Genomic DNA, 12,839 nt, shown 5'->3' with positions numbered 1-12,839 from the left:
CAGCTCCCGGCAGCCACCGCGCCGGGAGCTGTACTGCCCCCTGGCGGCGCGGCGGAGCCCGGCGGCGGCAGGGCACGGCTCCGGGAGCCGTCGGGAGTGGCGCGGTTACAGAAGGAACGGGCATTTTTTTAGGGCCGGCTTCCCGCGGGGGGCACCCCGGGTAAAGACGGCAGGGTAGAGTTCCCCTCAGGCGGACAACGCGGGTTGCAAGGAAGGTCCGGCTGGAGCCTGAGGAGGGTGAAGGAAGCGTCCGTGGCGTCCCGGGATGCCCGGGCGTCACCGCTCAGCGCCGGTACGCGGCGACAGCAGGCTGGGCCCCGCGCGGCTGGGCGGAGCGGCGAGGCGGCGGAGGAGCAGCTCGCACTGGCGGTGGAAGAGCGGCTCGCCGTCCCGGGCAAAAGGCGGCTGGGGACTGACAGTGGCCAGCGCAGCCAGCCTCTCGGTGGCTTTGAGGGACAGCAGGACCTGCACAGCCAAGAGAGGGACAAGAGTCACCCACCAGCTTGACCCTTGTCCCCACAGCTCCATCACGTCCCCCAAAGGAGCCGAGGTACCCGTGCCCTACCTGCTGGATCCCAGGGTACTGGCTGAGGGCTCGCAGTGCCTCGAGAGCTCCCTCCTGCACGGTCTTCCGCGGGTCCTGGCAGGTCACCTGCAGCAGGAGGTCGGGGGCCCTGTTCTGGATCAGCAGATCCCGCAGCTCCTCCCCGCGCTGGCCCAGGTTGCTCAGGGCCAGGGCCGCGTTGTAGCACGTCTGGGCCCTCGAGTCGCTCAGCAGCCGGGTCAGCGCGGGCACGGCCCTGCCCAGCGTCCCCGCCGGGCAAGACGCGTGGCAGGCAGCGTTGCCCACTGCAAAGGTGGCTGCCTTGCGCACGCAGCTCTCCGGGTCCGACAGGCACTCCAGCAGCCTCTCCAGCCAAACGGGCTGGCTCTGCAGCGCTGGGGAAGACCTGTGCCGGAGCAGGTTGCCCAGCAAGTTGCAGGTTCTGGCCCGTATCAAGTGATGGTTGTGACTGAGCAGGTAGGTCAGTGGCTGCTCAGCCACATCTGAGTCCGTCAGGATCCTCTGGAGAAAGGGCAGGTGCTCTGAACAGGCCCGGGCCACGTGGGCCAGGAGAGATAGGAGGTCACTTGTGAGTATGACATTGTCTGAGGACAAGACAGATTTCAAGAAGGCAACAATGTGCTCTGAGGCAGCAGCTTCTGTCACCACTTGGTCTATGACCTGTATATCAGACACCACAAATTGGCACAAGAGGCCCATGGGGAGCTCGGTGAACGAGAAGGGCAGATGGTGAGCGCAGACCTAAGGCAGAAGGACAGACAGAACTGCTGAGTGCACTGTGCTCACACATGAGCCAAGCCAAGCAGCAGCTGAAGGCAGCCAGCAGCAGGTCAGCGCAAGCTTAGCAGCCAGTCCAGCTTCTCCAAGGGCTGCATAGCACCCAAATGACATCCTTGTATGGGCTGCCAACATGATGTGAAGAGGTGCCATGCATTGGGGACTGCAATGTAGGGAGGGGTCACCACAGTATGGGGGGAAGGAGGGCCAAGAGAGTACCTGCAGCAGCTGGGCAGGGATCTGGGTATCTTTCACAGCCTCCATGATCAATGCTAAGGTGTCTTTATCCACTTCCAGGGCAAAAGGGAAAGAGAGGAGCTGGCAGACCTGGATGACCACATCTGGGACAACCTCAGGCTCTCCATCCTTTCCTGCTTGCCTGAATTTGTGAAAGAGAGAGGGCTTAATACAGGGATGATCAGAAAAACCTCAGGGCAAGGGGCAAAGGGCATTCCCTGTGCCAGGCACTAAGGAGAGGCTCTGCAAGTGCCAAATCAGGAACTTCTCAGCCCTTGGTGTGCTCATGTCCATGCCCCATTCAGCAGCTGAGCTCTGCCCACTTCAGCCCTTGCCGCAACTCACATCTGTGCCATGCATGCCAAGAAGCCAGGGGACAGCAGTCTCTTCAGTGTCACCATGAGGATGCCATGGGACTGGGTGAGCTGAGGCAGACACTGGTGGGACTCACAAGTGAAGATGCTGAGGGCCAGGCTGAGGAATAACAGGGTTCCTGCAGGGAAAACAGCAGGCAGAAGGGCAAAGCTAGAGAAGGCTGTAAAGTTCCTTCACTTCTGTCTGTGCTGCTCCAGACTGCTGTCAAGGCTGCTCCAGCGTAGATTCTGTGATTCCCTGCCCAAAACCGGAAAATCTCCACCCAGGTGGTCACACCTTACAGAGTGGACATTCTCTGCAGCATAGACATCCTTTTTGCTCTTCCACAGCCAGCTCAGCTGAGCTGCTGCCCTCTCTCCCCAGCAGACACTGCAATCCTCAAGAAAAACCACCCGAGTCCTCTGGCCTCAGGGAACAGATGTGGAGAAAGACAGACATGGAATGTGAAGCAGGGTCTAAGGCAGATGCCCTTCTGTCCCACAGCTCCTACCTTGAGGGGAGAGGAGGTTCCAGTCTGGCTCTGCCATGGGGTGACCAGCACCTGGGGGTGGATCTCCCTCCAGCGCTGCACTGTTGGTGCCCACATGAAGCACCACAGCAACAGAATGCCAGACCAGGCTCCATAGCTCAGAGGAAGCAAAGCCCTGCTCCAAGACCACATCCTCCTAGAGGCAGAGAGGCAGATGTCAGAGGTCTTCAAGGCCTCCTCCATGGCTCCCCAGGGTTCTGATACATGGCTCTGCCAGTCCCATGGTTCTCTGGAGGTCCGGGCTAGACTGATATGGGCCAGGGGTCTTGCTGCACCTTTCAGTAGTGTCAGTCCCTGGGCATATCTGCCCTCCTTTACTCCAGTGTGCCCATGAATCACCCCTCCCCACCCGCCACTCTTCCATCAGCCCGGCAGGCACACAAGGTGACTTTTATAGGGTTGTGCAGCCAAAACTGCACAGTTCCTGATTTCCCTCAGCCTCGTTACCAATGTGCATTCAGGCTTTTTTGCCCCCACGCTTTTTGGCAGGGACCAGGAAAAGCAGATGGCTAGACTGGTACCTGTTCAAAGAGTTTCAGCAGGAGAAAAAAGAACCCATCATACAGACCAGCACCCATTGGCAGGGGGAACTGCAGCTGTAAGAGAGTGGAAGACAGTCTGAAGCTGGGTGCTGGGCTCGAGGGCAACAGCATCACACTTGCACCCTTCTGAGCCCATCTTTGCAACCTCTACAGTGGGGTATGCATGGGTCCCCAACTTCTCTGTCCTCATCCCATACCTCAGCAGGTGCAGTCAGCGCATTTGCTACCACTGGTAGAATCTTTTCTCTCTTGAGCTCCAAAGCCACCCCATGCTGACTGAGCTGTGCCAGGAGAAATGCTGCAGCACCCTGTGGGACAAGGAGAGTTCAGCATCTTTGGGACTTACCCATCTGCTCGGTCACTATTGACCCTTCATCCCCTGGCCTCAGCCCACCCTGAGTGAGGAACAGTAAGGCCCAAATGGGATGCAGGGATCTGCAAAGCTGTCAGTAGTGGCTCTGGCAGGGGACGTGACTTACCACAAGGGACACAACAGGAGACTGGGTGATGAGATCCACAGCCAGGGCAACCATCTCCTCACACCTGAAATGCAGGGACCAGGAGAGTTATAACTCACTAGGTGCCTCATATCAAGGGCATTAGATATTACATGCTGAGCAAAATAGTGTTAAAAGCTTCACATCATGCAGAACAGCAGCATCCAAATCCACATGGCTGAGAAGCAGCTACTTTTCAGGAGGAGCCCTGGTTCACAGCACCTCCTTGTCTGCCCTGGATCATCCTCACCACATCCCGAGCACCCACCCACACTGCCCCAGCATTCTGCTGGCATGCCTGGATCAGAGGGATCAGTGGGACCAGGTTCTAGCTCCGGGCCGTGTGCATGACAGAGTGCTGTTCAGGGCAGGGCATGTTCCTCTCCCGCCCATGAATGAAAGTGTCTGCTTACCTGGGAGGGGATGCCTGAAGCTGCAGAGTGAGCAGGGCCAGCAGGTACAGAGAGGCTTCACAGGCTGCCTCCTGGGTCACCTCCACCACAGGGACCTACCAAAGGAACAGAACTCATAGCAGGGAGAAGGAGGTGTTTCTGGGAGGTGTTTCTGGAGAACTGCACTCTTTCGATTAAACTCCCCAAAACTCCTCTTCCTTCACAAATTCATCTGACCAGTGCTCAGCGGAATGCGTCCTGCTTGCCCACACTCCTACCCCTCCACCAGGGCTGTGGTCAGTCCTACCTCACCCTTCAAGAGCTGCATGAGGGAACCCCACAGAGGCTGGCTCCTTTCCAGGTGCTGGCACAAGTTCGGGTAGGCATGGCAGGCAGCATAGAGGATCTGCAAGGCAGAGGGGAGAGATGCCACCAGCCCCTGCAGACAGGTTCCACCCCATGGCTACCATGGGCTCATTTATTCAACAACTGACACCAGACAGATGGGAGCCATTGAGGGCTAAGCTCACAGTTCCCTCTTAGCCGTGCTCCTAATTCCAGAGTAAAGGCCCAGGCACTTCTGGGCAAAGCCAGATAAAAGGACTGGGCCATTACCTTCAGGACATTCAAGGAGCAGCCTGGGTCCTCCAGTCTCCCAAGCTCACAGTTCCCTCTTAGCCATGCTTCTAATTCCAGAGTAAAGGCCCAGGCACTTCTGGGCAGAGCCAGATAAAAGGACTGGGCCATTACCTTCAGGACATTCAAGGAGCAGCCTGGGTCCTCCAGTCTCCCCAGCAGTCTTGCAAGCTGCTGACTCTCTCCTTCCATAAGCTCTTCAGCTACTGCATGAGCAACCTGAAGAAAACAGCCTGTTTTGCACTCTGGGCACCTGAAGCACTGTCCAGACTAGAAGAGTTTAATGCTAGCAACAATTTAATGAAAGAAAGCATCTGCTTTTTACATCTTGCCTGCGTCTACTAAGGGATGCCTATCTGTCATGACCTAGCATGGCTTTGATACACAGTCCCAGAGTTGAGATGAGCAAGGTAAGATTCCTCCTCTGCTTCTCTCCTTGTTGACTCAGAGTTAAAGAATCAAATGTAAACCTGTAATTGTTTTCCCTCTTACTGCCCCTTCAATTTCACATTTCCTACAGTTCATATCACTGTAATAAAAGAATTCTTCATGTTTTCCCTGCATTGCCTGGTTCTTTACTTAGTCCATCTCACAGTTCAGATCCTACATTTGAGTCTCTTAATTGATTCAAGAATCCTTACATTCCTAAGGTCAGCTGTTAGCTGGGGAGGTTGGCAGCCCACAAATACGAGCCCTGAAGTTAATAAAGCCAGAGGATCCCAGCCCTCCACTCTACTGCTGAGAAAGAGATCCTCCTAGAAAGGGCTGCTGTCCCTGGGAAGACCACACCTCCTCACCCTGTACAGAGAGCTGGTCTAACCTGCTGCTTGGCTTCCCGACAGCTGTTTCTCTCCAGGGGGATGCTGCATGCAGCAGCCAATGCAGCCAGGAAGAACTCTGCCACACATGGGCTCTGGTCATGGGCTGACTTGCCTTCCACTGCTGCACCTGCACAGGGACAGAGCTGGGGATTCATTGTGCTAAAGGTGCTGGGGGGAAACAGGGTAGGGTTGGATGGCAAGAGAGAAAAAGAGAGGCTTCTGACATAAGGAGGGTGAGATCTGGGATTGAGGGAGGAGAGCCCAAGTTAGCAGGGGTCTGGACAGATAAATTTCAGCCACCTCTTCTGGCCAACAGCACTACAATGGCTGTCAGTGCTCTGATGGAGACCAAGGGGAGGAAGAAGAAATCCCAGGAGGAGGTGGCGAGCTGCTACCACTGCTACCTCGAAGAGCAGGCTGCTCTGAGATGGATCCTTGAAGGAGTCTGTTCAGCAGAGGCTGATGCTCCTCTTGCAGCCTGATGTAGAAGTGTGCAGAGATAGAAGGGTCTGTCGTGTCCAAGCTCTCACAGAGCTGGGTGAAGCACTGGGGAAGACACAGGAGTTGCCATCACAGCAGACTGAGTTTGAGAGGAAAGAAAAGGACAGCACAGGAGGAAGCTGTGGGAGGACAGCAGAAATGGGAGAAGGACTCATGCTGGAACTTTATGGACCTCCAAATGACCACTCCAGCCAGGTTACTGTATAGGACCCACATGTGCCTGCATGCTGCCAAAGTGAGGAGTACACATGGAGGCATGTGTCCCTCCTTACCTCTATCACAGCCTGGCAGAGCATGTCCAACAGCTATTTTTGCTCTTGCTGACTCTGGTGCTAAAACATGCAGCTCAAAAACAAAGGCTAAAAGATATCAAATGCAAGCCTGTATGCATCTCCTGCCCAAGCCACGTGTGAGTCATACTCCAATGCTGAGAACCCACTGTGCCCACCTAGCACAATTCCAGCAGCAGAACTCTAGGCAGCAGAGGCAGGCGTATGTCTGATGAAGTGACACTTTTTGTGCTAGAGTGTGTACAAGGGGCTGCACCTGCCATCGGCTCAGCCAGTAAAGCCACACCTGAATGGTAAGGCCAGTAAAAGTGCCCCCTCAGAGACTTTCTTTTTGTATGCAATTCCCCGCAAAAACCCCAATGGGTGAGGCAGCCTGCCCTGACAAGAACATATCAGACGCCATAGTTAGGAGCAGGGTCCTCAGGCTGCATTCCTCCAACATACACAGACCACCCCATAGCTACTGTCCCTGGGTGCAGAGGGTGTGGAGGAGGGAGATAGAAGCACCCTTACCAGGAGGCTTTGCTGGCAGAGTCTCATCTCACTGTCGACTGGCACAGCCAGCAGCTCCGGCAGCAGGGCCAGGAAGCAGTCAGCACTCTTCTGAATGGCCTGCAGGCTGGGGGTGGGGGGGCAGCAGGGATAGATGAATGTAGAGAAACATGGCCCCTTGCTGTGAGGACAGGCCCACATGGCTCTGGCTAATGGAGCAGGCAGCACATGCACACTGCGAGCTGCTCTCAGCAAGCAGCACAACCGGACTTGTCAACTGTGCCTTTCCTTCAGTTAATCCCATTCAAGGAAAGTGCTCCTCTGTGAGCACAGCAATATGGCATGAAGCACTTAGACCATGATGGTCCCCCACAGAGACAACTCCAGCTGCAGAGTATGAACACCACCCTTCCACCTACTGCCTGTGGTCCCCAAAGTGGCCACACAAGACCTCGGGGAACAGAAGGTGGTTGTCCCTACCTGTCCTTTTGCCCACTCTCCTCCAGGCTACATTCACTGCTGAAATAAACTTCAGTCACCATGAGGAGGTCTGTCAGCACAGCGATACACCAGGGCTGCTGCAGAATCCAGAAAGAAACCACAAATGGGGATTGTCTGCTGGCCATCCCCACACCACTACCACATGATCCTTCCCTACCAGAACCTCCGCCTTGTTAAGGGTGCCTGGAAGAGGAACCTGTGAGCCAGATCCAGCAGGACATCAGGGCCTCCTCAGCACCACTACTCCGTGGGGCTGGAAGGTGCCCATATTTCCCCGGGGTTCTACACCCACCTGCTTGGTGACACCACTTTCCAGGATCTGCTTGGCTAGACACAGAAGGGACAGAGGCACGTTCAGCTCTTGGCAGAAGTGGTCCAGCAGTTCAGCATCACATTGGGTAGACAGGAGGTTTCCAATAACACGAAGCACAGAACGAAGACGGGAGGCTCCCTCCAGCATCCCTTCCAGCACCTGGACACAGAGAAGGCAGAAGAGCTTATAATGAGCAGCGGTTTTGGTGTCTCCACCAGCCATGGAGCAGCAATTCAACCCATTCAGGCAGGGGACAGCGGAGGAGCAGGTGGCAAGCCAAGTGCACAAGACAGCTCCAACTCCCGGAGAAGCAGAGGATCTTCTTGCTGGCTGGACTGAGGATTCTTCATATATTTCCAACCTAATCCTGATGAAGAAGGCATCATCCAAGTCTCCAGTCTTAGTTGCCTGAGCCAGCCATCACTTACCTGCTGAGCAGAGTCTGCCAGGCGGTCCTGGACACGGTGCTGGAAAGCTGGGTCCTTCAGGAGGCTTAGAGGCACGCTCAGCTCCATGGCTGAAGCCTCAGTGTCCTCAATCAGCTGCTGCCACTCCTCATCACTCTCCAGCTCCTAGCGACAGAAGAGAAAGGACTAGTGCCACAGACTCTGCCAGTCCCAGGGTCTCTGTACCAGCCCTTGGCAATTGGGCCCTGCTGTCCTCACTGAAGACACCATCTTACCTCAGTCTCCAGGTCCACAGTGCTGTGCCTGCTGCAGGGCTCTGCTCTGCCAGCACCAGGCTGTGGAGGCGAACCTGTTCCAAGAAACTCCCACTCATAGTCTTGAGAGAGGCTGTGCTGCCTGGCCAAGGAAACAGTACAGTCAGTGAAAGACCTTTCCTTTCCCTCTTCCTCCTGCCCCAGCCTCTGCCTCCCTCACCCTGGGATGGGAGGAGACTCCTCAGACTCCCACTCTGCTGTGCTGCTCTTTCCTTGCAGGAGATATGGATTCTTCTCATTGGAGGCAGTCAATGGCTCCTTCTCCTCAGGGGCTGCCTTCCCTGATGCTGCTCTGGATTCATGAGTGGGATGTCCATTGACAGAATCCTTCATAGATGTATCATCTGCCTTCAGTTGCCCCTGGTGATGGCAGAGGAGCTTGGTCAGGGGAGGATCACTCAGTCAGATGACTCCCCTAGACCACACCACCATGAGCACCCCACATCCTGCCTTGTGTGTTGATGACACCCCAGCCTGACCCATGTACTCCTGTGTTTTCCCCCAGGGCCCACTTCAGTGTCCTTCCTTTGCCTTGACTGTGAGACATAGCCAGGGGAACCTCAGACTTTTTTTCACCTTTATCTCTGTCTCTTCAACCATCTTCTGCTGGGCCTTTCTCAAGATCCTGGACGAGCTGCTCCTGGGGGCCATGGAATGGACTTGCTGCTCCTTCAGGGCCTGCAGCTCTGGAGACAGCTTGACAGTGAAGGGGTTTGAAATCCCATGCTCTTCTGTGTCATCAATCACTGGGGAGGCAAGAGGAGAACTTCAGCAGCAGCTCTCTCTTGGGACACAGAGAGAGTGATCTCTCTTGAGATCCCGGGGGAATCCCATGGGACCCAGAGCAAGACCAGGAGCTAGGAGTCAGTGCTTGGAAAAAGCTGAGAGGAGAGAGGCATAGACCAGGATAGTAAAAATAGCAGGGCAGGGAGGTTCCTCCCAGTCTCCAGACATTAGTAGAAGGAAACAGACCTGGACAGTTTTGGAAAAGGAGTAAGTACTTACCAGTAACCCGTCCAGCAATGAAGGGGTGAGAAAGCAGCTCTGGCCATGACAGGCGCTCGTGGGGGTCCTTCATTAGTAATCCCTGAAGGAAGCTCTGCAGAGCAGCAGGATCACTGACACATGTTCAGCACCCACCAGTGAGCATAGTGTACCCACCAGTCTCCCTCACTGAGGGCACTCAGGAGGCCTGTCTTTCCTGCCTAACTCTGGGAAAGGAGTAGCTTAGTGCTTAGGGCAAATAGCAAGGCATTTCCCTTCACAACCCAATAAATCACTCCTCTGCTGTTGGACCCAGTTTCCCAGCTTATGGACAGCAGACATTTGATAACAGTGATAAGGATTCCCCTTCCAGGAGGTCCAGCTCTCATTGCTTTTCTGTGTTCTGAAGTCCCTGCTAGGGGACATAAGCTAAGAGTGACCCACCAGGGCAGCAGGTGAGGCCAAAACTGCATTAAAAGATCTTACACTGCAGACAGGGCCTCAGCCCTTACCTTGAACTCTGGGCTTATGTTCACGGGCCATTTGACAGGGTCCTTGATGATGAGGCTGACAAGCTGGAAGATGCTGTTGGTGTAGAAGGGAGGAGTGCCCACAAACAGCTCATACAGGATGCAGCCCACAGACCACAGGTCTGCTGTATGGTCATATGGCCGTTCTTCCACCAGCTCAGGGGACATGTACAGCGGGGTGCCCTTGATGGACGTCAGCACCATGGTGTGGATGCTCATGGCACGGGCAAACCTGCTCAGAGCAAAGCACAGACTTGAAGTTCAGGCTGAAACATCTGTTGCAGCTCCCAGGAAGTGCCCTATGAGTTTATCAATACTTCTTCCTTCTGGAGGACAAAATCTCCCCTCTCTGCATAACTTCTAAATATGCACAGAATCCAGGCCCCCTTCCGCACTCCCCTACTCCTCCTCTACAGCATGCAGGAAACCCCTTGGCTGCTCCAAGGCCCGGTGTTCCCCTCAAGCTGGCCCCCAGCACTCACCCAAAGTCACAGAGCTTGACAACACCATCTTTGCCCAGCAGGATGTTCTGGGGTTTCATGTCACGGTGCAGGATGCGGTGGGAGTGCAGGTAATAGAGAGCAGAGATGAGTTGGGCAGCTATGGTCTGGACCTGGCAGAGACACAGAAGCCTCACCCTGTGTCCCATGATGCCACCCACTGGCACAACCACGGGGGCTACGTCCCTTACAGCCTGGCTCCCACACTACTTCTACTTTTGTCCTGTTTGGGGCAGGGACCAACCCCAGCCATGGGCCAGCAGTTTCTTGGAGTGGGCCAATAGCCAAGGCAGTCTAGTGCTGTGGCCCTTGTAAAGGGAACAGAGAAACTGAGATCTCTGCAGGACCCCACTATCCCACAATGCCAACATGGGCCCCTCTCCATCCTTTTCAGAAGCTCTGCCAGGTAAAGTCCTGGAGGCACCCTCACCCTCCTGACATCTCCTGGCTCACAGCTGAGACCCTGTGCCTGCAGGCACACAAGTCCTGTTTTCTCTAGGCTGCAGCAAACACTGCATGGCCACTGCAAAGATAGACACCTGGGTCTCAGGCAAACTCCCATCATCCTCCAGGATCTGGAAGAGCTCTCCCTCTGCGTAGTCAGTCACTACCACCACCTGGAAGGAAGAGCGACATGGTGAGATCAGGCCCTGGGGACCAGGACAAAGCAGGGTAAGAAATTTGAGGGAGGTGTTGGGATGCCATCATGTAAAGTCCATCAGCTTGGGCTGGGACTTGGAATGGAAGAGAGCTCCCATAGCTGCACTGCAGCAAGGACCTGGCACTTGGCAGAGGCCTTGTAGCTGTCCATATCAGACAGCCAACAAAGACTAGAGAAGAGGGAAGGACAGGACAAGCCCAGAATGGTACTGCCAAGCCCAGTGGGTAGAATCACTCCCTGAGCTTATTTTGAATCTGCTGTCCAATGACTTTATTTCATGTTCCCATGTGCCATAGAACAGTCTTCAATCCTCTCTTATCATATTATATCCATGAGAGTTTAAATCAGTGAAAAGGCAGTTTCTGAAGAGACTAATGAGTGAAGAGTGACCCTTATCCTGTGATCTCAAACCACTCCTCCTGCATCACACAGCCCCTGGTCAGCTCCTTCACCTCTGCATATGACCTAGTGCAGCACACACAGGTGTTGGCTCCCCACATGGCAGGGCTCTGAAAGGGCTCTGAAAAACACTAACCAGATCCTGGGATGAGGTCAGCAGCATCTCCTGAGAAAGATGTCCCTACAACAGCAGGGGACAGCCCTTGTTCCCCTCCCCAGTCAAGCAAAAGCCTTTTCCAGGAGTAATCCCCTTCACCTCCTTAGCAGTCTCAAAGCTGTCAAGCATCTGGATGATGTTGGGGTGATGGAGGTCTCTCACAATCTCAATTTCCCGCTGCAGGTTCTTCAGCTCCTTCTCAGACCGCCCCACCTTGGGGATGAACTTCAAGGCCACCACCTTTCAAAGCAGGAAAAGCTGGGATCAGGCCAGACTCCTGGTCAGACCCACCCTGGCAAAGGCTGCTTTTAACCCAAACAGGGTTCCAGCTGAACACAGACAATCGAGCAATGAGACTTGTTCACTGGGCCCCTTGGACCTAGGGCTCTCCCCAGGCCCTTGCACGTCAATACTGTGCTCACACTTCTTTTCACACTGGCATTTAAAGCAAAGAAATGTAGTCAGTGAACACAGACAAAACCAGGACTTCAGAAACATGGGACAGGACCTCGAGTTGCTGGTGAACAGCAGGCCTAACATGAGCCAGCAGCATGCCCTGAAAATGAGGAACACTAGCAGCACCCTGGGCTATATCAACAGGCAGGACCTGCAGCAAAGTGATTACTGACCTTTATTTCTAATCTTGTGCACCATGTTGGGAATATTGTGGCCAGGTTTTTGGCCCAGAAGACATCAATAGGCTGGAACGGGTATAGCAGAGAGACCCATGATGGTGAGGGGACTGAAGCATGTGGGAGGACGACACAAGAATTACAAATTGAAACAGAGGGAGGTTCAAATTGATAAGAGGAAAACACATTCATCCTAGTAATAGTCAGACACCAGCTATGGGGTATTTGTCTTGGGGGGTTCAGATAATCTAAATTTAGTGCTGGCTCTGCTTTGAGGTCTTGAGGTCGCACCTGACGTCCCTTGAATCCAGATGACTTAGTGCCAGCTGGAGCTGGTCAGGACCGTCGGCAGAAAGTCGAATGAATTCCGAGTCCCAAAATCCTGGCAGAGCCTTACAATTCAAGAGGCACCAGAAATCAGCCCCGGCCACACACAGCAGAGCCCCAACCCTCTCCCCTCACCTGGGCGCTGTGCTTCCGGCGCCCCTTGTACACGCGCCCAAAGGACCCTTCGCCGATCATTTCCAGGACGTGGTAGTTCTCCATCACTCGGGACGGGGCCGCTGCGCTGCCGAGGCAAAGAGGCCGGTGAGGAGCAGCGTGTCCCCTTCCGCGGGCACCTCTCCTCCCGCGGGGCTGCATCTGGCGCCCGTTCCCCTGGGCGAGTGTCGTCCCCCCGCCCCAGGCCTTGTTCCTGCCCACCGGCTGGAGGGCAGGACGAGCCCCGAGCCCCGGTGGCAGCGATCCCGCGGCGGGATGAACCGCGCCGCGCTCCGCTTCTGCCCCC

The 12,839-nt window shown here is 55.1% G+C and overlaps 1 protein-coding gene across 1 annotated transcript; it reads right to left on the bottom strand.

Annotated features, from left to right (window-relative positions):
• Window positions 1–33: 33 nt before the first annotated feature.
• On the bottom strand, window positions 34–12,823 carry STK36 (serine/threonine kinase 36). The gene is made up of 26 exons (XM_084209658.1): window positions 12,515–12,823; window positions 11,520–11,660; window positions 10,743–10,820; window positions 10,186–10,316; window positions 9,686–9,935; window positions 9,195–9,288; window positions 8,766–8,935; window positions 8,350–8,549; window positions 8,151–8,271; window positions 7,897–8,040; window positions 7,448–7,627; window positions 7,135–7,232; window positions 6,676–6,781; window positions 5,776–5,917; window positions 5,371–5,498; window positions 4,665–4,769; window positions 4,222–4,320; window positions 3,936–4,030; window positions 3,505–3,568; window positions 3,223–3,333; window positions 3,005–3,079; window positions 2,445–2,619; window positions 1,925–2,072; window positions 1,562–1,721; window positions 566–1,306; window positions 34–465 (listed from the first exon to the last, which is right to left on the bottom strand). The coding sequence occupies exons 1-26, from the start codon at window positions 12,692–12,694 to the stop codon at window positions 277–279; spliced, it is 4,125 nt and encodes a 1,374-aa protein (XP_084065784.1). The 5' UTR covers window positions 12,695–12,823; the 3' UTR covers window positions 34–276.
• Window positions 12,824–12,839: the final 16 nt, after the last annotated feature.

The sequence above is a fragment of the Fringilla coelebs genome (assembly GCF_963513975.1).
Source record: "Fringilla coelebs genome assembly, chromosome: 7".
Classification (NCBI taxonomy): domain Eukaryota; kingdom Metazoa; phylum Chordata; class Aves; order Passeriformes; family Fringillidae; genus Fringilla; species Fringilla coelebs.
The sequence above is the reverse complement of the archived record's forward strand: the minus strand, read 5'-3'. Positions and strand labels throughout refer to the sequence as shown.

What these genes read in the sequence shown, in the direction of transcription:
- STK36 (XM_084209658.1), bottom strand. Translation starts at nt 12,694, where the DNA reads ATGCAGCCCCGCGGGAGGAGAGGTGCCCGCGGAAGGGGACACGCTGCT. An exon ending in TGGCAGACTCTGCTCAGCAG is followed by an intron (nt 7,628 to 7,896) that starts GTAAGTGATGGC and finishes CTCTGTGTCCAG; the next exon opens with GTGCTGGAAGGGATGCTGGA. An exon ending in CGCTGACTGCACCTGCTGAG is followed by an intron (nt 3,080 to 3,222) that starts GTATGGGATGAG and finishes ACTCTCTTACAG; the next exon opens with CTGCAGTTCCCCCTGCCAAT.